This window comes from Toxorhynchites rutilus, chromosome 3 (assembly GCF_029784135.1).
Source record: "Toxorhynchites rutilus septentrionalis strain SRP chromosome 3, ASM2978413v1, whole genome shotgun sequence".
Lineage (NCBI taxonomy): Eukaryota > Metazoa > Arthropoda > Insecta > Diptera > Culicidae > Toxorhynchites > Toxorhynchites rutilus.
Genome location: NC_073746.1, coordinates 213,472,742 through 213,498,281, shown reverse-complemented (window position 1 = coordinate 213,498,281; position 25,540 = coordinate 213,472,742). Strand labels below are relative to the sequence as shown.

General features: G+C 37.5%; 1 protein-coding gene and 1 long non-coding RNA gene across 14 annotated transcripts in view; one reads left to right on the top strand and one right to left on the bottom strand.

Moving 5' to 3' along the window:
- Positions 1 to 607: 607 nt before the first annotated feature.
- LOC129780111 (uncharacterized) lies at positions 608 to 1,483 on the top strand. Its single transcript, XR_008743834.1, has 2 exons — positions 608 to 713; positions 831 to 1,483. It is a non-coding gene; the product is annotated as an uncharacterized LOC129780111 (long non-coding RNA).
- Positions 1,484 to 7,951: 6,468 nt separating this feature from the next.
- Positions 7,952 to 25,540, bottom strand: part of LOC129780030 (synapse-associated protein of 47 kDa) — a 57,371-nt gene continuing 39,782 nt past the window's right edge. For 9 of the 13 annotated variants that reach the window (XM_055787887.1, XM_055787886.1, XM_055787884.1 and 6 more), the window contains 2 exons: positions 25,480 to 25,540; positions 7,952 to 9,627 (listed from right to left, as the gene is read on the bottom strand). The exon at positions 25,480 to 25,540 is cut by the window's right edge and continues 164 nt beyond it. In XM_055787887.1, the coding sequence (XP_055643862.1) occupies positions 9,500 to 9,627; positions 25,480 to 25,540 (189 nt within the window). In that variant the 3' untranslated portion in view covers positions 7,952 to 9,499. Of the gene's footprint in view, positions 12,065 to 24,250; positions 24,340 to 25,479 lie in introns of all 13 variants that reach the window. The other 4 variants (XM_055787893.1, XM_055787894.1, XM_055787895.1 and 1 more) reach the window with 3 other exon arrangements.

The window sequence follows — 25,540 nt, the reverse complement described above, 5'->3', positions numbered from 1 at the left end:
TCGAGTCCGCCAGCTCGCAAATCGATGGAGCGGAACTAAGCCGAGTGGTTTGCTCGTTGTGTAAGAATATCCCAGTACCTTTTGCAAGTAGTGAAATGTAACGACAGGAACTGCTGGATAGAACCAAGAAGTAGTTACTTTTGTGTAAATCAACTTGAATTTATACCAGCCCATGATCCTCTCAGCTAAACACCAGATGTTTTGAAAGCATCGATCAAAACAGATGTGGCATTAGTTTCCCGTCTTTGTTTGTTCGAAATTCTATGAATTTATCGAAAATTTTCCGAAATCATTACTTACATATAAGAAACTTCCGTATGAAGATTCGATTCCGACCTGAGAAGATGTCTGATTTTTTACGTTGATATTTTGATTATTTAAAAAACGCTAAAGTATTATGAAATTTTTTCAAACGACCTTGACTTTGTATACATATTATGTTAGCGTTACGTAAATTAAGGGGGAGGGGGGATTATCTTGCGTTACTTATTATTACATAGGGAGAGAGGGGGTCCAAAAGCCGCATTTCAGCGTTACGTAATTTGTGTACACACTTAATCTGATAGAGAATGATATACATCCCAAAATGAATATCGCCACTAGACGTCGACAATGTACATCTGTCATCGCGGTTGGCTGCAGCGAACGTCTCAGCAGAGAACAGGCGTCTCTGTTCAAATTTGTTTTCTACGAAGAGTAGAATTCGAATCCAGGTAAAGTATACTCGAAATTTATTATGTTGAGTGTTTGAAGTGTCGTTATTCCATTTGTGCTATGTATTATTGTTATCATTCTGAATTCTATTGGTAACGAAGGTGATAATTTTGCAGGAAGAATGGAATCCCCGAACTGTGGTGGCGTGAATTTTCGTACGAGGAATCACAATGGTTCTATTAATAAAAATCGTCCCAAAGGTTTTGGTTTTACTGGAGGCAGCGCTTCGAGTGAAGCGGAAAATCCTCTCTACATTGGCGTTGCGCGTCGTCTCGCAGGACAGAAAAGATCGCTGGATGGAGGAAACGTCAAAAGTAAAATGTTTTCCGTTAAAGTTGATTGGCAAAATACCTATGATCACATATTTTTGACCTTGACTAAAGATTCTGGTGGGATTATAGAAAGAAAACTGACCATAGTCGAGAGTATGGGCATCGCATTTTTATATCCAGATATTTACCGTAAGATTGAAGAATCAATGATGGAACTGGATGAATCGGAACTGTTAAGATTTCTATCAAATGCAAACTTACTGCGATCGAAAATAGATGCAGCTGCCAAGACAGTTCAAAAACATCTTTCAAACAAGGATATTGAAAATTTTGAGAACCAGACTAGAGCAATACGATTGCTATAAAAAGCAAATACATTTGTCACATCGATGTAAAATCTGGAATTTCGAAATTGATCACTAATGTTTTCTTTCTTTTGTTTGCTGGTGTTGAACGAGTATATTAATAAAATAAATCTTGTGAGCAGTAGGCTCTTACTATTTTGTTTTGGTGTTTTGGAGAAGTAACTACCGTTCTGAATCATATTTCGGACACTTTGTTCTAATATCTTGAAATACTTAATGCACTGATGATACAACTATATAATTGATATCACAATTGCTTCTTTAGAGTAATCCCTTGGATTCACTATCATTTCATACGAGAACTACATTTTAATTATAACATAATCGGCAAAAATCTAACAACACTACTCATTATTGTTTGTGTTTGACGTTTGCTTAGCGTGAGCACATAGAATTTACCCGTTCATAAATATTTAAATTTCTCCCGTGTTTCATCAGTTCTCATCATCGTTAACAGTTTACCGTGGTTGCTTAGTAAGTGCTTCGCAGTTGTCTATAAAAATTTCCTCCAAAAAAATAACAAAATGAAGTGTCCAAAATTTGATTTAGTGTCCGAAGTTTGATTCTTATTCGCTTCATTTGGAAAGCATATTATTCAATAATTTTTTTTATATTTTCGAACAAATAGACAACAAAGCAGAAAGCTTGAAAGCATGTTGAACTATTTTATTAAAAATATCAACCAAATAATACCTGTGCATGAAGTTTAGATCCAATTTCTGCATCATATGCCTTAAGCGTCCGAAATATGATTCAGAACGGTATCACCGATCTGATTTTCTCTACTTCCTATAGAAATTGAGACACATTAAGGTGAAGGTGGAAGGAAGACATTGTAGTAGGGGAGTGGGCGCATAGTGGTCACCCTAAGAAATATGCCCATTTCCAGCGCCAACACCCGCACATATCAAGCTAAATGGGATAGATTGATGTGTTTTTTTACGTCCAAATTTGTTCAAATTATATTTGATATAGTAGGTACATGTATGAAATAAGCTTGGCCTATTCATCTAGAGTCTCAATTTGAATTTTCTCTTGCATACAAAAACGCAGTAAGAAACACATAGCGTTCCGCATAATGAGGCTTGGTTTAGTTGGAATGGCATATTTATCCAGGGTCAAAGCCACAAAAGGATCTTCTTCAAGAGCAGAATGTGATGAGGTATATCAGCTTTCAGTTATCTACCTATGACCACTTTGCCCCCAAACATCAAAATAATTTCTATGCTAATTAATCGTAGAGACTAAACAAAATATCTGTTCACCTCTCCTAGAATATGTGAACAGTCGTCCAAACTGATGATTTGTCCAATATATCAGATTGAATAAACTAAATTTCGCGAGAAATTCCTTAGATACCATGCGCACAGAACTTCGGCCAAATGGCTATCGAGAGAGTAATTTCTGTCTTTATTTGTATTTTGACACTCGATAGTTCTCCTGAAGTACAGGGTGACTCAAAAGTCATTAAATTCTTCAAACATAAGGTGACTATCAATACGGCATCTATAGTCAATAGTTATACTACCAAACAAGCAGGTGACCACTTTGCCCCCCATGACCAATTTGCCCCCACTACCCATAGTTAGGTAAAACCACTACAAAAATGGTTTTACCTAACTCTATCATAATAACAGAATAACCTATCAGTATGTTATATAGTTGTAAAGGTTATTGACTAGGGTTTTTCGAAAAACTTGTGATTAGGCGGTTTCATAGGTGAAAATAAAAAGATGAAACATAAGAAAAAGAAGAAACTTAGAATAAACATCATAATTTTAACTTTGTTGGTCAGCATCCTTTTACTCTTAGGAGCTCCCGGGCTGGGACCTAGATTTTTTCAAGTTTTAAGTTGGTTCGGTGTTTTTGAGTTAAAAAATAAACCATTTAAAACGACTTATATTTATCGTATAATCGATACTTTTTACTCTTATGTAGTGATAAAAACAACAGGAAGTGTGTTATATCCGTAATACAACCGCAAGGTTGACGCAGCACTATCGTTCATTTAGTGATCATTTGTTTGAAGTTGAATCTGAATCCATTCTGAATGAATCAATAAATGAGTATACAGTCAATCGCAAAATTGAGTATACACATGCCACTTGACGATACTCTTCATTTATTTGGTGTAAAATATTTTCAATACATTTCTTCTTTTGATGCACATTAATAATCCACACATTTAACTGACTATGCGCAAAAGAAAATTTCGCGAAAAGTTTTGTTGCTAATTACTCATTCCAAAAAGTTAAAAACAATCTCTATTCCAAGCATTGCAAAATTGAGTGTACACCTTGAATTTCTCTAAACAAATTAACCTTTTAGGTAAGATCATTGCGAATTTGCGTACTTTTTTAAGTCTGTATGTGATGTCAGCAGCAAACCACTGCTTTGTGTTGAGTGTTGAGAATTGAGAATTGAGAAATAAGTAGTCCTCCTTCTTTAATGGGCTGTACCCCCTCCTCTTTCCCCATAATCTAATGACATACACATAGTTGTAAATCCTTCCAATTTTGAATTGCTGCCAAAAATGTTTGAAAACAAAAAAAAAAACATTAAATGTCGCTTTTTTCTTGTCCTGAGCACCCTATTTTCTTGGGCTGGTGTCCAATCACTGAGATTTTTGACAAAATTGAAGCACTTTAAAATTCGAGGGGTTGTATCCGAGACACGACCGCTTAGAACATAGGACTACGCAATCTTTTTTTTTTAAATTGTTTTCGGATTCGGAAATTTTTCGGATATTATTTGATAATACGTCGGAATTTCATAAATAACTGTTTAGTAAAAAGTTCCGGGGACCCTGAAAAGGTTTAATGGCTTGCGTGGTTTTGTAGAATCATTTCGAGAAGAAACGATTCTTTCTTGCCTTTGCGAGAACAATACACTAGTTGGTCATATGTCGCATTTTGTTTCTTTATATCAATGCACGCATTGCACTGAGTATTTGACGAGAGGTATCATCCGTGCGTCGCCATATAACAAGCATCAAACACGCGTCTGGGTTTAGACTAGTGATATATTCATGTGAAGAAATATGATGAGATTTATAGAAATCGCATCAACCGTTTACACTAGCGTGAACTTCTATAATGAATATATTCATATTTTAGGTGAATTTATTCACCTGAAGTAGAACTGCATCCAACTTTACTGATTTCTCACCAAGAAATCAATTCTCAAGCGTTTACATATGCTGAATTTATTCAAGTACCTCGAATAAGTGTATCATATTTATTCTCACCCGTTTACACTTTTTTTCACGTGAATAAACCCATCTATAGCTATAGATCTCCCTAATGTAAACCCGCCATAACAAATGCACACAGTTGCAGCGATAAAAATGAAACATCGCGAGAATAACCGTTTATGAAAAATCGTTTCTCCATTCTCGGTCAAAACCGTCAACAAAGCTAGCTTGCACTCTTCTCTTTTTTCTCCTGCTTTGCCATGGCTCGGAAGGTTGTATTAATTGCAATGCCAGATGTTCTTGAAGTGAAATATTCGCTAGCATTCACAGAACATAAAACACAAAACGAGCAGAATAAGCGACCTTTGTTGTTTCGAGCACAGAAAGATTCTGAGAATTTCCCTCAGAGGAGATGCATTACTTATACGCTAGCGACATCTTACTTACTATGCAAATTTCTCACCATTCGCTGTTTCTATTCTAGCGGCTGTATAAGTTGCCCGTTATAGACAGCTCTGTTCGGGAAAGCACACAAATGGGCAGAACAAATGTATGGGGAAATAGGAATGCTTCCAATTTTCATCAATTTGAACCATATACAGATTATGGGATTGTAATGTATAGCATATCAAACAAATCTTAGAAAAATTCCGATTCGATTGATATGCAAATCGTTAAAATCCGTTCGCAGCAAAAATAGTTATAAACGTTAACTTTATTTCATATAAACGTGACCTGTTTTCTGATTTGGCACCCTTAATGTAGGACGTAGTCATGCGTCAAAAAAACGTTTTGTTTGTCTTAAGGTGGCCGTACACTGTTTGTCCAGAGGTCAAATATTTGACACTTTTTGACAGATAAAATTTTGGCTTTGGCCAAACAGTGTATGAGCACTCTAAGTAAACAATCTTTCCAGGACAGAACGCTGTCATTGGTTATCTGGTACGAAAACTACACCCAAAATTGATTTTTAGCTCCTGTTTTGTCATCCCGATTTATCACATTAAATGAGTGTAAAAATAACAGAAAATGTCATGACTCTCAAATGCTGAATGGACTCAATACGATTGACTGCATTATTGTAGCATGGCGCCCAAATTACTGAGCAGTATTCTAATGTTGTGCGGACTATTGAACAGTACAAGGTTTTTAACCATGCAATATCACATATAGTATAAATATGGAAACGATAGGTAGGAGAATTTAGGGACAGATAAAAAGGAAATAGAGAATAGAAAGAATAAAGAAAGAAGAAACATTGTACATTAAACAGATAATCGTGCTCCTTTATGACCACTATCCCTTCGCTTTTATCGTCCTTCGGACTCTAAAGGAGTCTTCAGCCCTCGTCCTCAATCGGTCGGAAGATGGTGGGTCAGCACTGCACAACCTTTGAGCGCATTCAGTGAGGTCCCCTGGGGGTGCGAAACACAAAGGAACTTCTGTTTGTGAAAAGAGGGTTTTGAAGGTAGCCGGCTAGGGAATAAGCGACTCTGAGAACCCTATCCCCGAATCCTAAGAGTTACAATCTTTCACGTGATTCCAGAAGCTTATGGGATTAGATTTGAGCTTATATTGAAGCGATAGGGATGTTTGTTGAGCGTTTTATACTGTTCTTCCTCGATTCTTCTGTTCGCACTTTGCAAAACTTTTTCAAAGCTGCCCGTTTAGAGGTTCATAGCATTCACGTCACAACGCCACATGTAATCATCTCATTTTATGTTGTCGAGGAAAGTGATCATTCCAACGAAGTCAACTTTACAAAAGTCATATGAAATGCTTTCTGGCTCAGGTGCCTCAAAAATTGAACAGTCGGAAATTAGCACCTGACTGAGAAAACATAGATCGAGCAGTTTATGGTTCGCATTGTATACACTATTTAGTTAACGGAGACCTGCAGTACTATAACTATCCACAAGGGCAGCCACCAAAGGGTCCAATGTTTGAGCAACTGGATTGAGAATAGAGAAATCCGGTATCGTTTACACACCATTCGAGTGAATATCGATTGAAATCACCAGTAACAAGAATATCGTCGTTTGTACTCATCTTCGATACAATCCAGAAGAGAGAATTTATGTGTTGATTTAACAATTCAGTATCTCTTACTCGGTCGGGAGGTAGATATACTACGCAGACGAAAACAGGTTTTGATTGTAGAGTGGAGGACATCCACAGTTGTTCAACGCCAGTTCAACTGTGGATGGAGCTGTCGAGATTAAATACTTTGAGATCCGGAGACGGAAATCTTGTTTGGAGTTACTAAATGCGTTTTATTTTCTTTAGTTCAATGTAAAACATTAGTAAGTACAGGTCGGACTCGATTTATAGACTCGATTATATGTGATTCGATTATATACAATTTTGGACTCTATTATATACAATTTATTTGTTTTTTTTTTATATTTCAAATATGACTTATTTCAAGAAGAAATGTAACCTTTCAACGTTAAGGTGTGATTTAAGTGGCTATTACATGTACAGTGCGGTAAAAATAGTGATTTTTGAAGATTTTGCTTGAATTTTCACCAGGAATTGTTTATATCGATATTGCAGCGAAATTAAGAAAGATATAAGTTGAGTGTCAAAGAACTAATTGTAGAGCGGTTCAAAGAGAGCTTCAATTCAATTCATAGAAACAATCTAGTTTAATATGAAGTTTTCGGATCAAATTAATGATAACACATTAAAAATTATTAACTTTTAAGCTTTTCCCTTCCAAAATGTTATAAAAATCCACTAATTTCGTTGTTCTATTAATATATCCTATACTAAATTTTATCATCTTTCAAATGAAAGTATTAGAATAGTCTTCCGTAGCGTACTTTTTAATGCAGAGCCAGTTTGAGGCAACAGAGTCTGAAACAAAAAAAAAAGGTTCTATAACTCTATCATTGTTGAAATTCCAACATATGCGTAGAACGATTTTTTTCATCAAATATGATCGTCTATCATCCTCTGAGAAAATCTGTATAAATTTATTTTTTTTCATGTGAGAAAGGTGTTTTCTGACTTTAAGGGGATGAATCAAAAATCAAATTACTTTTTATATTCAAAAAACAAAAAATCATACAAAAATAAATAAAAAAAAAAATTTTAAATCGATTATATACAGTGAAAAGAAATCAGAAACTGTATATAATCGAGTCCGTCCTGTATTATGATTGTTTTAAAACCATTGTTTCAGTCTTACTTCTTACCATAGCGCTTTGCTCGAACTTTTCTTCATACACGGACGGTCATCTCTTACACGAGCCCTGTTCCCATACACTTTCAAAACAAAAATGATGGAAAGTCAACTTAATGACCAACCAATGAAGTATATCGGGCCCGTAAAGCATTGAATTTTTACGAACCTATTGTAAAATGGCGATTCGGTATGTTTTGGAAAACAAATTTAGATGTGATTAGATGTTCACAATGTTCCTTTGTTTTGTTTATTTACTGTTTTTACTGATTTCCTTACACATATTAATGCTTAATATTCGGTAGTATATCGGATTATGTATATATTTTATTTAATATATCAAACAATATTATCATCAGTATGTAGTTAAATACAGAATAGAATGCAGAATTATACTCGGTATTTCTTTCACTAGTGTTTGAAAATTACTAGGAAAACCAAAAAGCGATTATCTATAACACGTGTTTTTTGTTGTTGTTGTTGTTGTTGTTGTTTGCAATATTAGGTACGACTATCGCTTTTGTTTTCTTCATCTATAATTGGAAGTTGGAAGCATGCTCTTAAAAGATCTTTCACAACATATTTTGATGTTTGAGTGCGTTGATCTCTTATCACACATGCCGATCGTGTCTTCGCACAACTAAACGCAATAGAACAGATTCCTACTTGTGTGATACTATAAAACGGCTTTTCTTTTGTTGTTGGTGTAAACGGGAAATATTAAAAACGGTTCGTCTAACTGTCTGTATGTCATATTTTGGCTCTAAATCTGTGCATTTATCCTAATTTGATATAAGTGTGTTTCATTTGCTCGTTTTATTTGTGGCTGGTGGTAATAATGGGATATTGAAACATGCCTTTTTTGTTTCTGTATAGTCCAAAAAGCACTGCAAGAGATAACAAGATCTGATTTGAATGTTCGATTAAGCAGTGTCAACATTTTTCAACTTCTGCATGTCGAGTTGCAAACAAGAAATGGAAAATAGTCTGATGTTGTTCGAGACTTCATTGTGCATCCGTTTTTTCTGTTTCGTCGAAAAAGTAGAATTTCTGATATTGCAAATAAGTGCCGAAACATTGCACGCAGAGAAAATTTTACCGCTTATTTGAATTCTCAGTGCGTTTGTTCAATATCAGGATTTTCGACAGACTCATTATCAACTAATCTGTTTGCTAAGTTACTATTGGAGTGTTATCTCATTTGAATTGAGTTCTGTTGTATAATATGTCTAGTCGAACGCTAATTCCGAATTGGTATAATTTTTTTCTAGAATTTGTAGACATTGAATGTCGCATGAACATATTTGAGTCGTTGGGAATGAAGTGAATAAGTGTTCAAGTGCACAATAAAGAAATATTGTCTGCAGAAACGAATATTCGTATAATTGTAAAATACTAACAAAATAGTAATGGGTACTTCTAGGGGAACGGCTTTCCACACAAAAACAACCGTCATTTACATTTTTGTTTGAACCTATTTGCGCATTTTAACAATATCTGCATCAATTACTTTGTAAGACGATGTATTTTTCCAACAATCATTATTATCTAGTAAACGTTCGAAGACTGGTGTTTGTGATTTAGATAACCATCATGTTCTTTTTTTTCTCGGTGTCACCATAATTTCATTGGAATGACACTGTGACATGAAAATCTTTCTCGAAGATAAACGTCGATTGACTATTTCGTTTGCCATACATATGCTTTTCATTCACTTATTTACATTACAGTTCATCACATTACAAAGAAACTGATTGAAACATTCGTTTTATTTTAAATCCGTTTCGTCATCTAACAGTTCATCCACATCCTTTTCCCAGTTATTGCGATCATTTCCATCATTAACCACTTCATAATCCTGCAGTTCCGCTTCCAGATCCTTTTCCCACTGTTCTTCTGTGAAATTTGCATTCCGAAGAATTTGGCGTTCAATGTTGATTGCATTTTTTCGTAGTTGTACGGGTGAAAATAAAATGGAGAAAAATTTAGAAGTGTCGAAAAAAATGGGGGGAGACATCAAAAACAACGAAAATCGTAGGCCAATAAAAATCGTAAACGAGAGTTTCGAGATCATCATTTCGATTTTTGTTTTCTTACTGTGGCTATAAAGCACTGTCTGCGATAAAGCATCCGTTATTTTGTCACCTATTATTGTACTCTTTACCATTTTTCATATCTAATTGTAAAATGTTAGCAACTGAATCAAACGTCAACATGTTATACAATAAATGTATAATAACCACTTCAAACGGTCGTGTCAACTATAACAAGCACAAAATTATATCCAAGTAAATTACATTCGTGGTTTTTTTTCTGTGATTTTCAAAGGCTTCAAACTAGACACTTATAGAAAACGCCTCAAAAAACTCACTAATGATTGCAACACGAATGAAATAATTTTCCTTTTTACTGTGTCATTCAAGAAATCAAAGACAAATATTTACATTCTTGTGTGTGTGCAGTTGCTTGAATATCATTTTCATGGATATCTTTGTTTGGTGGAAATAATTATTTTTTTTACTTACAGCCTCTTTCAACTCGAAGCCATAAAGTTTTTGTTTTGTTCATTGTGGTTTCAAATTTCAATTAATCACAGCTTATTTTTAATTGCCTTAACGCTCATTTCACTATACAAATTATTGCACAATACATAATTCTGCTGAAACTGTTTCACTGAGATGTGAGATCGAACAAAGTGGATAACATTCAGCGCGATTGTGATCGAGTGGAGTTCTGATGAACGGAATGAAGTGCCGATTCTATGTCAAATTAGCTTCAACCATTCCCACCCCAAAAAACGTACAACTCTTTTAAACTAAGTCATTAGAATTTGGATTAAATTTGCAGAATGAAATACACAAATCAACGCTACACTTTCAACTCACAATGTTTTTTGTTTTCTGTTATCATCACTCCATCACCATGACTGGTGCTCACCACTGCGGAAATTTTTCATTTGTTGGGTCGTTTTCGCCATCATTGTCCCAATTATTATTTTCTGTTTTGTATCGCACTCTGATACTTCATATTACTTTGATTTCTCTTCATATTCAACGATGTTATTTTGTATTGTCAATTCTCTTAAATTACGGTTTGTTTTGTAATTGAGTTGCAACGAATTAAATAGTTTCTTTAAATAAGTACATTTATGATAGTTATATTTTCTAATATTTCCTCTTACTTTTAACATTTTTTGTCACTTTCCTCAATAATTAATTATTTTCCTGTTCAGTGATTTTTTTTGTATATACTATTTTGTCGTTAAAGATGTATAGATTTAACGAAATGCTTGTCTTTTCCATGTCTATAATATATATGAATACTGCTATTTCTGATAATCTTTCGTAAATTTTAACGCGAAATGTTTCGTTTATACAGTTTTTTTATCCTTGTTAATTAAGTAGCGTCTCCCAGGTGGTCTATTCTCGAGATATTGCAGAGGGTCATATTGCAAAAATTAGACAACAAAGGTGTGGTACGTGCACGAGTGTAACCGGACGATTTGGAAGGGTAATTAATTTGGAGGGACCGATGTCAAGAACACATCGTACGAGAAGAAAGCCAGCAAATGTTTGCGACGAACGATGTTTGGCCTCGGTGGGTTGTAGGTTCCGAACTAAAACGGTTCAAATCTTTGTGTTCGCTCTCTAGGAAGAATTTTTTGCATCTCAGGTTTCAAAGCTACTGCCGTTTAGGTTTATTGTTTACACGTCGTCAAGGAGTAAGATAGTATTTTGTCATGGATGCTATTAAAATAGACAACTCTCAACTTTTTTTTGTATTTTGGGATTAAACATTATTCCAAGGTTACGAGAAAAATCACATCGAGACAGAAAAGTACACTTATTGAGTTGAATAGTTTATTTCCGTTCTGTAGTTGGGTTTGTAAAATATTTAATAGGCAGTAATATCATCGATAGAAAGCTGCCCACTCAACAACTGGGAAAATAACAGTGCAAGTCTTTTTCATCATTCGTTAAACTGAAAGGCTTTGGAGGCATTACTTGGAGAATCAGATATGAAAGTCAATACTTATACTAAAATAAAAGTTAATCTCTGAGGCAGTTCACTAAATACAACACATTTACGCGATAACTGATTCTTATTTTTTCTTGGATGCTGGATTGAGGAACAAAACTTCTTGTTCTGTTTCTTTTTTATCAATGATGCTTTGACGAATCAGTGTTGCGGAATTATCCCTATTTAATCTTTTTTTTTGTGTTTGCTACATCTGTTCATCATAGTTGCAAGTGTGTTTTCGGTATTTAAGTCACCCCTCTCGATACGGATATAATGTTTTTTTTTCTGGTAATGTTGTAATTACGTCTTTAGGCTGTTTGAGTATACATCGGCAAAGGAAAAAAGAGAATATTAGTAATATTTAATAGTGTTGAAATTGCCATTAGGTACAGATGGACTTGAAAACATAAAGATATATGAAAGCGGAAATTAGCATAGTTTACACGTTGAGTTCAATTTCCAATGTGTGCACAGTCGACTATCTACAACGCAAGAATATATGGAAGTAGCATGTGGTACGGTACAGAAAATCATTGTTAAGAAACTTCATGTACAAATGAAACGCGGATGTATAACGCAACTATTATTCGTCTCGTACATCATGATAAAATTTTCATACGAAAATAGAGTTGCCAGATCCAATCCTACGGTCGCTTTTGAGTGGTTCTACGCAGAATTGGTAAAAAACGTCAATTTCGCCTCGATCGTCTCTCATTTTTATTGAAACTTCATAGATACAGCAGTGGCTAAAATCATAAGTTGAAAATCTCTTGTCTGATCGACATGTCATCTATGGACTGACTACACTGAAAAAAATCTAATCTCTCAAACACACTCGAATAAAAATTAAAAAATTTAACACTTTTATATCGAACATTACATCTTAAATTTATTTCATTTTTAACTGAGCAATACTGACCAGAATTTCTTGAATCACTCACAATTGGAGAAAAAACTTGACATTTTTTTACCTGATTCACAATATTTTTTTCGATTAAGCCGACTCGTGGCTATCTTTCTCAAATTCCGCGGGCACCTCGTGCGCACCAGGTTTTGCTCTACTTGGCCTAAACACATTGCTGAATGTGTTTCTCATCGTATCGTACCTGCTTTTGATTCCCAAAGAACACAATTTTTTCAGAATAGTTGTCCGCAATTCTTGTCAGTTGTCCTTTCCGGAGTTTCCTTCCAGTTTTGGGCATGTATATTGGGTTTAACTCGTGTTTAATCCTTCGCCTTCAGAGGTCGTCCTCTGCAAACCGTTGAAGATGGTTCTCTTCGAGCACTGTCCATGTCTCGTGCCCGTAGAACACAAATGGTCTATTGAGCGTTTTGTGCAGGAAACATTTTGCACTAAGTTTTTTTTATTACAATTCTTTGTGAAGACCATAGTAGGCACAATTTCCATTGATAATGCCACTCCGGATCTTCAGTTTGGTATCAATGTCAGTTGTTACCATTGAGCCAAGGTAGACAAATTTGTCCAATAGCTCGAACTCATCGCCGTTGACAACTGACACTACTGCCTCATCGGTACCCGTCATGCTCGGATCCAGGAGCCTGCGTGTATTTGGTTTGAAACACATTATTTCTCAGTCCAACTCTCAATCTCATAACACCCTTTGCTTGTCGAAGCCTCCTACTGGACTCGAATGAATGAGATAAACTACCCGATATTCACACATAGTACTGTATTCTACTCATTGTAGCCTTAAACAGTATGATCAGCTTCCGGGGAAAGCTTCAAGGAATTCAGGAAGAAAAACTCTCACGACACATTCTCAAAGAATGATCGTTGAAACGAACCCTTCGTTTGTCCGTCAGATCCGCTCTAAAAAGCTCTAAATGTTGCTGGGAACCGCAATCAATCTGGCGACGGCGCTTCTGTGACCTATATATGGGCTAATGCGGGCGCTGTAAGTGTTGGTTCCATTTCTCATGCACAGAGGTCAACGGGAATGGGTTTAACGCCTATAGATCGTACAATGCTCCTACATGCTAACTTGCCAGTTCTGTCACAACATACTGATATGACGTGGAAAACGAACACGACACGGAAACGAATAACGCTAAAAGCTAACAGTTGTGATATTCTGCTTCCTGAGTAAGTAAGGGTGACACCTTCCTGAAATGGCGATTAGAGTAAGTGTGGCTGCCCCCGTTCCTGTAAATACCTTGACAGGACTCCGAGTACGTTCGAAGTTCGTCTAGGCTTAGGCACTAGGTACTAGGATCAGAAGTAACATTCCTGATTTACGCCGATCCAGCTCTGAATGAAGGCCCGTGTTAACCCCTGCATGGCCGAGCGCAGAGAGCGGCTCGGAGATGGGACCCAATCAAAATGGAGACAACCAACAAAAACAACGGAAGAATTGGTACGATGGATACAGGTGACCAAGCCAACATGTTCACTAGTAGTAGGAAGGTGCTGCGATCATCACTACTCAACCGAGTGGAAACACCAGGTTCTAGTGGCAGTAGGTACTAGGTATAAGAAATGTTTTGGTCTACAATCGATTGACGACAATAAATATATAAATAAAAAATAATATAATGAAGGAATACCTGAGATTCAGCAAAGTCGGGGGATCAATCCTCTGTTCCTGTTAAAGTCCAGCGGTAGTTTACCACAGAATAGAAGGCTGACTGGAGATAGCATCCTGAACACGATCATGATAAGGGTCAGAGAACTCGACACATTCATGCAGAACAAACCCAACGTACATAAGCAGATCAAGTCCAGAGTGTCGGGTCCAAGATCTCTCTTGGGACGTGCTATGAAGGAGCACGATGGACTTGTCGAAGGAACGAAAACCGCCGAGAAAGCACTCGCGGGAGGGTTGCAGAGAGCTCCAGCTGGATAGGTGACGCCAAAGTTTCCTCGAAACCATTAGAAAAAAAAAACAAAAAGGATCCACCAGCAGAAGAAAAAAACGCTCAAAAAACGCAAGGACGACCACCACGACCAAGGCGAAGAACTGGGTGACATCGATGACCAGATCGACACCGACAACTGAAGCGCGGTTATGAAAAGGAACAAAAAAAAAAAGCAACGAGGAAAAAGAGAGGATGAATAAAGAGAAAGAGGTGGACGACAAGAAATCCAATCATCGGCGGGCGAAAGGCAAAGACGATGCACTCATCTTCGAAGCCAAGGGTTATCATACGCTGACCTCTAAAAAAAATGCGAGAGGACTCTGACCTCAAGAAACTGAAGGAGAGCGTGGTGGAGTTCAGGCGCACCCAGAAGGGCGAAATGCTGTTCGAGCTGAAGAGAGACTCAGAGATCAGAAGCTCAGCATCCAAGGACCTTGTTGAAAAGATTTTCGGCGACGAAGGGAATGTAAGGGCCTTATTCTCCGAGTTATGAATATAATGCAGGAACCTCAGTCTATTCATCACTGAGAAGGACCTGCGTCAGAAGTTGGAGGAAGAAAACATCGTGGGCAAAGTTCCGATAAAAATCTGATTAAGAGAGGCGTATCGCGGGACGCAGACCGCAACGATTCGTCTCTCGACAGACGCAGCGAACAAGTTGCTGAAGTTAGAGAGTATAAACGTCTGCTGAGCTGTGATAGTTTCAGAATAGTTCCTCCTGTTCCCAGGCAACAGAGACATGTTTCAGGTGTTTAAACTCCGGCCACCTGGCGGAAGACTGCTTGTGATCAGGTAGATCCAAACTATACAGGAAATGCGGAATGGAGGGACACTTTGCCAGCGACTGTAAGGTGCAACCAAGGTGTATGCTCTGCGAGGACAGTAATGACCATTGACCATTGACCAATGACCACGCGACGGGGGGCTTCAATTACCCTGCGTACAAACAGGGAAGGGCAATCCAACAGTGATGTGAAGTGAAGTCATGGGTCGATATACCATTCAGGAGGTAATCTCGAGGTCTCGCGAGGGTTTCGTGATCACAAAGATCAACGGATTTTTCATCTCCAGTTGCTACGCATCTCCCAGACGAACGATGGACCAGTTCCACTACATGCTGGATGTCTTCACCGAGGAGCTCACCGAATGAAGACCAGTAGTTATAGGAAGGGATTCCAATGCTTGGGTAGTAGAGAGGGGAAGCAGATGCACCAACGCGCGAGAAATAAGTTTGCTAGAAGCTCTGGCCAAGTTGGATGTGGCCCTGTGCAACGAGGGCACTACTAGCACCACAGAGATGGTTGCGAGTCCATCATCGACCTGACTTTCTGCAGTTCGTTGTTAATGACGAAAATGAGGTGGAGGGTATGCGAAAGATACACCCACAGTGACCATCAAGCCAACCATTGATCTATGAAACTCCGTGGCAGTATGGATAAATAGGACATGTCCGCGCAGGTGGGAGACAAGAAACTTTGACAAAGATCTTTTCGTCGAAGCACCACGCGTGAAGAGCGACGTCTTGAACATGAACGCGGATGAACTAACAGAAACGCTAGCAGTAGCATGTGATACAACAATTCAAAGAAAAAGGAAACCCTGGTATGGTAATAAATGTCTTACAAAATCAAATGTCTTCACAGTAATTCAAATGTATTAAAAAAAAGACATGTCTTCAAACCTGGCATCTCTGGACAGGAAGCCATGAAGACGATGCAGTGGAAGCACAGATTTTTTTTATGAACTTTGTATCTATCTTTTCAAATTTCAAATCTGTTATATGTCGAGAACGGTCTTTCGTAAGATAATAACCTATGAATCATTTTCATTATTATTTGTCTAAATTTATATAATTTGGTCCGTATTTTTCAGTTATGTGAAAAAAAAACCCAGGAGTACAATTTCAGACAAGAAGGGTTTTGCGTGGAATCACTCTTCTACAAAAAAAAAAAACAATTAAAATTAAATATACATCGAGTCAAACAGCCTAAAGGCAAAACGCTAAACTGTCTGTCCTGAATCTAATTCCAATTTAGTGTCTATCGGTTCGATATAGCCACAGTTAGTGAGTCTGGCAACCCTAGTTCCTGAAACTACTATCCTTCAATGAGACATTTAAACTCTCGTTTAAGAAAGCCATTGTAGGTTTAATTGTTTAAAATACAAGATGGATGAATAACAATGACTTGAAATAAAACATGCGACATAATGAAGTATTTTTATGCGAGTAAATCTTTCTTCTCCGTGGTGGCATGATTTATTTTACGTTTACTTAAATAATTAAATATCGACTAATAATAAAATAATGAAAATATTTTAAAATGGATTCAGAATATATGGTTTTGAAATATCTAGATTTTCAAGAAAAGCTGTAATACAAAACATTTTCAGTGTTGGATGAGCTTCGCAACATCCCTTGCGAGAAATAGATTAAGTTAAGAATCTTAATGAAGGTTATATGAATTTGTGTTCTTTACACTGTCAACCAGTAAACCGACAATTCGCCGCGTATAGTTGATTGCAGTAAACTAAAAAAGTCATCGAACATAAATACAATTTATTAAGAACACAATCGATATGGTATACACTTTTCTGTTGATTAAAGAAAATGCTATTCGAAATTGATAAAAATCTTCAGATAAAAAGTTTGCGTAAATAAAAATCATTCCAATACGATGCAGTTCACATAAAATTCTACGTTCCGATATACACATTACAGACTGTTCAGCTATACACCGAGTTGTACATACAGGTAAGGGTTACTTGGCAATCACAGTTTGACATAAATTATTGAAATACAACCAAAATTGCAAGACAGACACCATTCGATGTACAAGATTCTAATCATTATCGGACAATGTGCGTTAAATATGGCACGGCATTTGAGGACTTATTCGTTTAACTATTTATAACCCAGAAATCGGCTTCTTATGCCTTATTCTACCTGTTTGTGCGTTGTCGAATATGAATGACAGATCCATTCGGTAACTCACGAGCATCATTTCGTAAAAACTTTACCGTGAAATTAAAAGATAGAGCTTTGGAGATGGTATTGACTACACCCGTACCTATCATACCGCTTTGCAACTCTAGACGTGGGATGGAGATTAATTTTAGCGACGCTACTCTCGTCATCGGCCCAGTGATGGGTTATTCCAGTGAAAAAGTAAATATACAACTTCTACGCAGCCAATTCACTGGTGTCAACAAACGTTTGGGCAGATTATGATTTGTGCTTAAATAAGACAAGTTGGTATACCTCGATGTTGCCCTTATATGACGACGATGAAGTCATACATTCTGCCAAATACATATCGGGAATTTGTGTTCCTAAAGAAAATTCTCTATTTATCTATTTATCATCTAAATCTATATTATCGCCTTGAAAATAGACCCCTTCTGAAGCAATACAGTCCAGTCGTCAAAACACTTTTTATTTATTACTAGCTAACCCGGCAAACTTCGTCCCGCCCATTTACTTGATTAATTCTCGAGTAATGCAGAAATTTGTGTTTTATTTGTATGGCAGCCACCCCTAAGAGAGGGGGGAGGGGTATCTAACCACCATAGAAACATTCATTGCACCCTAAAGTTTCCATATGCCTAATTTGGTTTAATTTGCTTGATTAATTCTCGGGTAATGCAAAAATTTGTGTTTCATTTGTATGGCAGCCCCCTCTAAGAGAGGGGGAAGGAGTATCTTATCACCATAGAAACATTTATTGCATCCTAAAACCTCCACATACCAAATTTGGTTTCATTTGCTTGATTAATTCTCGAGTAATGCAGAAATTTGTGTTTCATTTGTATGGCAGCCCCCCTTTGAGTGGGGGAAGGACTGTCTAACCATCATAGAAACATTTATTGCACCCTAAAACTTTCACATGCCAACTTTGGTTTCGTTTGCTTGGTTAATTTCCGAGTAATGAAGAAATTTGTGTTTCATTTGTATGGCAGCCCCCCCTTAGAGAGGGGGGAGGGGTCTCAAAATATCACGAAAACCTTCCCCGACCCCAAAAACCCCTACATACCAATTTTCATGTCGATCGGTTCAGTAGTTTCCGAGTCTATAAGAATCAGACAGACAGACAGACATCACTCCATTTTTATATATATAGATAGATAGATTTATATTTACAGTCGTCAAAACACTCATTCAATACACACGGAGTTCATTTTTGTGAAGTGAAGTTAGATGAATTCGTGGTGAGAACGTAAGTGTAAGTGGATACGGGAATAAGGCGCATTATTTCTAAAAAGTTTAGTTTCCCATGAAAACACTTTTTTGATGTCCAAAGACAACAATGATTCCTCTAGACAAGACATAAATGAATCATTCTATCAAATATTCAACCTTGTAGTAGTTCTGTATAATGCTTAGCATGAGATTTTTCTGGGAATTATTTGATGGCTATTTACACTTCAATCTTTGGTGGATTATTAAATAATAATATTTGTACTACAGTCAAGCATTATGCATTGGAAGTAATGAAAACATGTCTCCTACCAAACGGTTGACGGTTGAGTTGACAAGCGGAATTCTTGTGACATGCTCAGCACATTGCAGTCGTCCGATTTTTGTGTGGAGATGACGGGTGGTTTTTCCAGCAGCTTCGCCTTCTACGTATCCAAAAACTCTAAGCGCAAGTTGGCCCTCCGCAAGCACAGTCCAGGTCTCGTTTTCGTATGCGGCAACCCAAAGGCGGTTGACATTTTTAAGTATGTGAAACTGTCGAAGTTTGCTGAGAATAATCTGGTTTGACAGACTCAAGGTTGATCACGTAAATCACCTTTATTCCCGTAATTCTTCTTGGGGCTGAAAAATGCGTTTTAAGTATTCAGTTGAATATAGCAAATATAGATCAATCAGTGCTCAAACTTTTCTTCGTATACGGTCCATCATCTTTATACGAGCCCTGTTCCCACCAAGGCGCTTGTATAAATGTATAACAGGTGAAGCAACATCATCACTTCAATGAGAAGGGTATTACGGTTTGTGGAGCGGGGGTTGTTTGTTTTGTTATTGCTAGGTTACGCCATTTTTGCATTTTCACAAGCGAGAGTAGTGGATGAACTGGATGAGAATGAAATTCTACAAAATCATCCCGTCTTTTTCACATAAATTCGCGAAAGCCGAACAAAGTAGGCATCGTTCGAATAAGCGTCGCAGCAGGTTGTAGAGAGCCGCCGGCAGCGTTCTGATGCTGTTTGTAAACAATACCGACAGCAATTCCAATATGGTTGAAAGTGCATTTCATATGATTGTTTCACCTGGTATATATAGAGGCTCCTTGGTTCCCACTTGTAATATGTCTTCCAAATGCGTTTCATAAAAAAACTAGACTGGTTTTTAAATACATCTATTCTCTTTATACGTTCACATGGAATCAAAATTTTCTTTTTTTCTATCGCAGTCAGTGGTTGCTGCGTTTCGTCATGCATTTATACGAACACTTCAACAAGGTGCTTTGTAATAGCTGGGATGGAACATCTCCCTCCTTAAGCCATCCAGTACGGCTCAAACCTAACTGGCAACCTGATCTGCCGTCGTTCCCTTACCGTAGTCGCAACAGTGCCTGTCACTGGATTTGTCTGTAGCGCATCTTCATCGCAGTCTTCCGAATAGTACTCGGAATCATCAATTCCGACCACTTGATGGGACAGGTCTACTTCTTCAAGTACTGGCCTCGTTGGTAAAACTGGAACCGCTGGCGATACATGTAGGGAAAATCCGTCGAAGAATACCGATAACGCGCTTGAATCTTGGCTCGGACAAGAATCAGGAACAGACTCGACCGCCCGCCGCTTCAGTTGATTGCCATTACCAAGAATTTCCTATATGGACTTGAACATAAAGGAAATCACCAGGTACGAACTGTCTCGAAACTGGTTCGTGTTTTACGAATCGGTCGGCCGAATATCATTTCCGTTGGAGATTTGTCACCGAGGTCAGCTGTTGGTGTCGATCGATAAATGTGTAAAAACGTTTGTAATGCTTCCTGCAATGTCTCTCCTCCCGATCGAATTTTCCGAGGATGGTATGGTGCCGTACGTATGTGACGAATACACAGTTGCTCACAGAAAGTTTGGGACTCATAACTGGTGAATTGTGTACCATTATCCGAGACGATGGTTTCTTGTACTCCGAACTTTGCGAAAGTTTGGGAAAGTAGCTTCAATGTTGTTCTGGTTGTTGTAATTTTTGTTGCATACACTTCAGGCCACTTGGTGTACGGGTCAACTATAACCAGGAAGAATACGCCATCCAGGTAGTCAATATGGATGCGTGACCACGGCTTGTCCCCAATGGGTCACAATTCCAGAGCTGTTTTGACCGCTGTTTTTCCAGTAGTGCAACGTCGGACGTGGTCTTCGATGTCGTTATCGATTCACGGCCAGTAAACGAAACTGCAAGCAATGGACTTCATGCGAATCATGACAGGATGTCCACGATGAAACTGCTTCAGGATTTTCTTTCGGAACTTATTTGGTACGATAACTCTGTCGTGAAACAATATACAGCCATCGAAATGAGTAAGGGATTCACGTCTATTGAAATAGAGACGAACATCTGGATCTGTGATTGATCGGCCATCTTTTGACCAACCCTCATGGATGAATGTTAGCACCGACTGTAATATTGTATATGTCTTAATCTGTCGAACGAAACTGGTACTTGATTGATAGTGTCGTGAATAATACTCGCCATGTCTTCTCGATACATGCTGCATTGCTTTCAGATACCCGTTTGGAAATTCGTGAAATATAACTGCATCAATGCTGGAAACGTCCGCGGCTACGGTTATTGGTAGTTTTGGATCGTAGTGTATCAACAACATATCAGATTGCAGGACTTGCTTGAACAACTAAGTCAGTTTTTAGTCTTTTGGCAATCGGAATCCCACTTCCACTTTGCATCTTTCTTCAGTAGTTTATCGAAAGGATGTCGAAGCTCGAGGATGTTGCGAACGATTCTGACATAGAAATTAATTGCTCCCAGATATAGATGCAATGGCTTGGAGCTTCTCAGGATCTGGACGGAAGCCGTTGCGGCGAGTTGCTTCAAATAGTCGATTTCGGTTTGAAAGAAACGATATTTTGACGAAAATTTCTTTGGCTTGAGATCTGGAACTAGCCTTCTGCTTCTTATGGTGCTGCTTCTTTTCATGTGGTTGAGTTGAAGAACCGCTCGAAGACTGTAACAAGGTATGCGGTTGCATGGTTGAAGGATGTTCGATTATCGTTGTGGCCGACATGAGATTGACGAGCCGTTGAAATTCGTCAATCAAAATTTGAATAGTTACCGGCGCTTCCTCGAGAAACAGAGTGCGAAGTCGGAAATTTTATGTGATTTTGAACACTCTGTAACTTCGTGAAAAATCAACGCATATCGATGGGATGCACATCATTTTGAAGCTACAGGTGTTAGAATATTTTACATACATATTTTTATTTTGGTGTGTGTAGATGTAATGGGCAACAATATCGGGAAGAAATGAAAAATCGATTTTCTTTGTTTTTTCAAGAACACAGTTTTTTGCCAACCAACTCAACAGCAAATCCAGTTAATCTTATCAACCAGCTTTCATTTGGTTCCTAGAACGTTCTTGTAGGACCTCTCCACACAGAGATATTTCAGTATGAATGAAAAATTACCGTCTTTGATGATGAATAATTCAATAAACAACCATCGCACCGCAGTTCGAAAGGCAATTTTGTAAACTTCAATAAAAGGATAATGTGTTACTTTGACGAAAACAAAGTTATTTAAATTTTGTTTTGCCAAAAACAAGTTGTTTATAGTGCTTTACAAAATCTACTGTAATTCTGCAAATATCACAGTAAGTTTCAATGTTTGCAGGTACATTTTTAGCCTAGTGTATTCCCTAAACATCCGTGAACGTTTGTTATTGATACGATCGGCCGTTTTTTCTAGCCGATTTTTCAAGGTTTGGAATAAATTACAGGAGCATTTAATCGCAAATCGTATCAGAAGTACAAAATCCTACGCGACTCTCAGAACGTACGATTCGTAACTTTCGTTTTCATGCGTTTGTAGGTACAAATATTGTAAGGAGTGATGATACTCACACATATTCATACGCATTTCCACGCATACACAAACTCTTCACCCACAAACTCTTTTTTTTTGTCGTGTGTATGTATGTACATTGAACTGTCTTTGTTTCGGAGTGAGATTTGATTTGGTTAGAATCTGAAATCACTGTTCATTTTATGGCAACGGTCGTAGTAGGCACATCTGAAATTTTTTGAACAAATTGTTTGGAAAACCTGTATTTCTCCATGGTAAAAATTTCACGTTGATCCGTTTTGTTTTGTAAAAGTTATGCAGGATGGAAGCCAAGAGAAGCAATTTAATTATTTCATTTTGAACATTCACATTAAAAATCCAGCGTGGTCAGGTACTAAAATCGCGAAATTGCAAACCCGGGACTCTCGGACTATGACATTGCCAAAAAAACACAACTCTAACCTAAATACCATCCGGAGAATCCGTGTGCGAGAAGTTATTGTGAATTCCGTACCAGCAAGCAACCAAATAGTACGCTGAAGCAAAATCCAAAATACGCGCTCGTTGTACGACACGGTTTCGACGAAGTACGAAGGATGCATGTTGACGGATGACGAAACGTACGTGAAGATGGATTTTGGACAGCTCTCAGGTCTAATATTCTATAAGGTCACTTCCAGAGGAGATATTCGCAGAAAATTTATATTCGTTTTCGCTGATAAACTTTCCAGGAACTGGACAACTGTCAAGCGGAAATTGAAGAAGGGTGCCAAAGTGACTCGAGATGCTGTAGACATGAATGGATCATGGAATGAAATGGCCGCTGAGGTTGACCACTAGAGAGTCCGAACTTCAATGGAGAGTATCCGAAACTGTAACGGAATATTTTTTTTCGATATTTCTTTCTGGAAAGAACATTAAACGCTTCCAACCACAGGAGACCTCGTCTTCCATATACAGTAGAACCCCGATTATCCGTCGAAATAGTCGGGCAAGGTCATCGCGTATAACGAAAATCGCGAATAACGCAATAAAGGGTAAAAATGAGGTGCAAACACAAAAAAAAATATTTTAGCATGAAAACTATTTTTCATCAATACAGAAACTAAAAACTGTAGTGAGAGCAAGAGATGAAGACGTGTGGAAAGCAGGAGCAGAATCTTTTGTCCTATTGTAATGTCCATCACATCGTTCACCATGAATTGACGAAGGAATTAATTAGCAACATGAAAATTAAAATAATGTCCTCAAATGCCGTACGTACCCACTGTTTTTATTAGAAATCACATGAGAATAAAAAAAAATAGCTTTCAGCATTCGTATAAAATTAAGGCGAATATCATGGTTCTACAATGCACTCACACTGATTGTTTGGTGCTCTAGGATAAGGAGATACATATGCACTTGTGGTACACTATTGACACTAGCACGTTTTAAGTTACCTTGGAGAAAGTGGAGATCATATAAAAACACTTAAATTGTATTTGCCAGAGAGTTGGGATAGGATGCACGTCAAGAACGAATAAGACTCTAACAAACGACGGTTGCATTAGGGTGATAGGTAAGCGTCAAATAGTTCATGGTGCATACCGTTTTTGTTTCTTTGTTCTTTTATTAAGATTATGGAAATCGAATATTACAGCAATTTCTTAATACCGGTCCATTCATTAGGCGGCTATCTGAAATTGGCAAAAAAGGGAATTGTATTCACTAGAAATGTGCTTTGTGTTAACAATGCTCTACTCATACGAATGTACAAGAGGGGGAGTTTCTCGTTGTGAAATGTGACGGTATCGAAACATTAAACATGTGTTTTTATCCTGGAATTTTAGATTCGGATGCACTGGTGAAGCTCAACACATCCAACTTATTCTCTACATCTGTATGTGTTGTATGTGCATCCGTGTTCATGTATATATCGCTGGAGCACTCAAATCACTCTCGCTGAACATAGCTAGCAATATTCAATGAGCATCAATCACCTAACGATCGGAAGTAATGAAGCAAATTGTATTTCTGGTTCTGCCGAAGGTTTTTCAAAAACGATTTTCGTTGGATATACCGCTTTCTGGCAGTGCTGATGGAGCCCCATTGTTATTTGAATATGCTACGTGAGGGTTTAGAAATTTTAGGAAACATTCAAGAAGTAGACTTGGGAAACATTGGATCTATAGGTTTTATGTTTTTACGAATGTGCAAACTGGCTAAATAACCTGCAATAACCTGTCACTTAATAGTTTAAACAAACAATCACGACTTTTTGTTTTCAGAAATTTATGTCGATCGTGTTACTTTGGTGTCAATTTTAGGTAAACGGAAGCAGTTAACATCACCTCGTGAGAACACTGTAATTCACAATTACTACAAAAATAGTTGTTCCCATATCTATCACACCAGATTCACACAAAATAATTATTTTCAGGAGAACATCGTGATCAAGTTAGTTTGTGATGGGATTCCATTTGATGCATTGTGTAGATTTGAAGGCTACGTTGGCTATCGTAAGCGCCTAACCACAAAACGCAATAAAATAGAAAAGAAAAGGCAAACAAAGACAAATTCCTTTCCATTATGACGCCTAAATCATGCCACCGTTGTAATATTCATTTAGTGTTCAACTAGCTAAAACTATTTACACACCTTAGACAAAGTGAGATCGAAGCAAGGCATAAATCTAAATGGCTTAAATAATAGAACAAAACACTATAAGAACCATCAGTAAATGCCACGATGTTCGTTGTTTTTTATCTCTCTCTCTCTCTCTCTCTCTCTCTCTCTCTCTCGTTACAATCAAAAATTAACCGTATCTGCAATCTTACCACTTTTGCCGGTAACATTTCTGATGCTTTCGTTCGCCTGTTTAATAAGAGTATCAATACC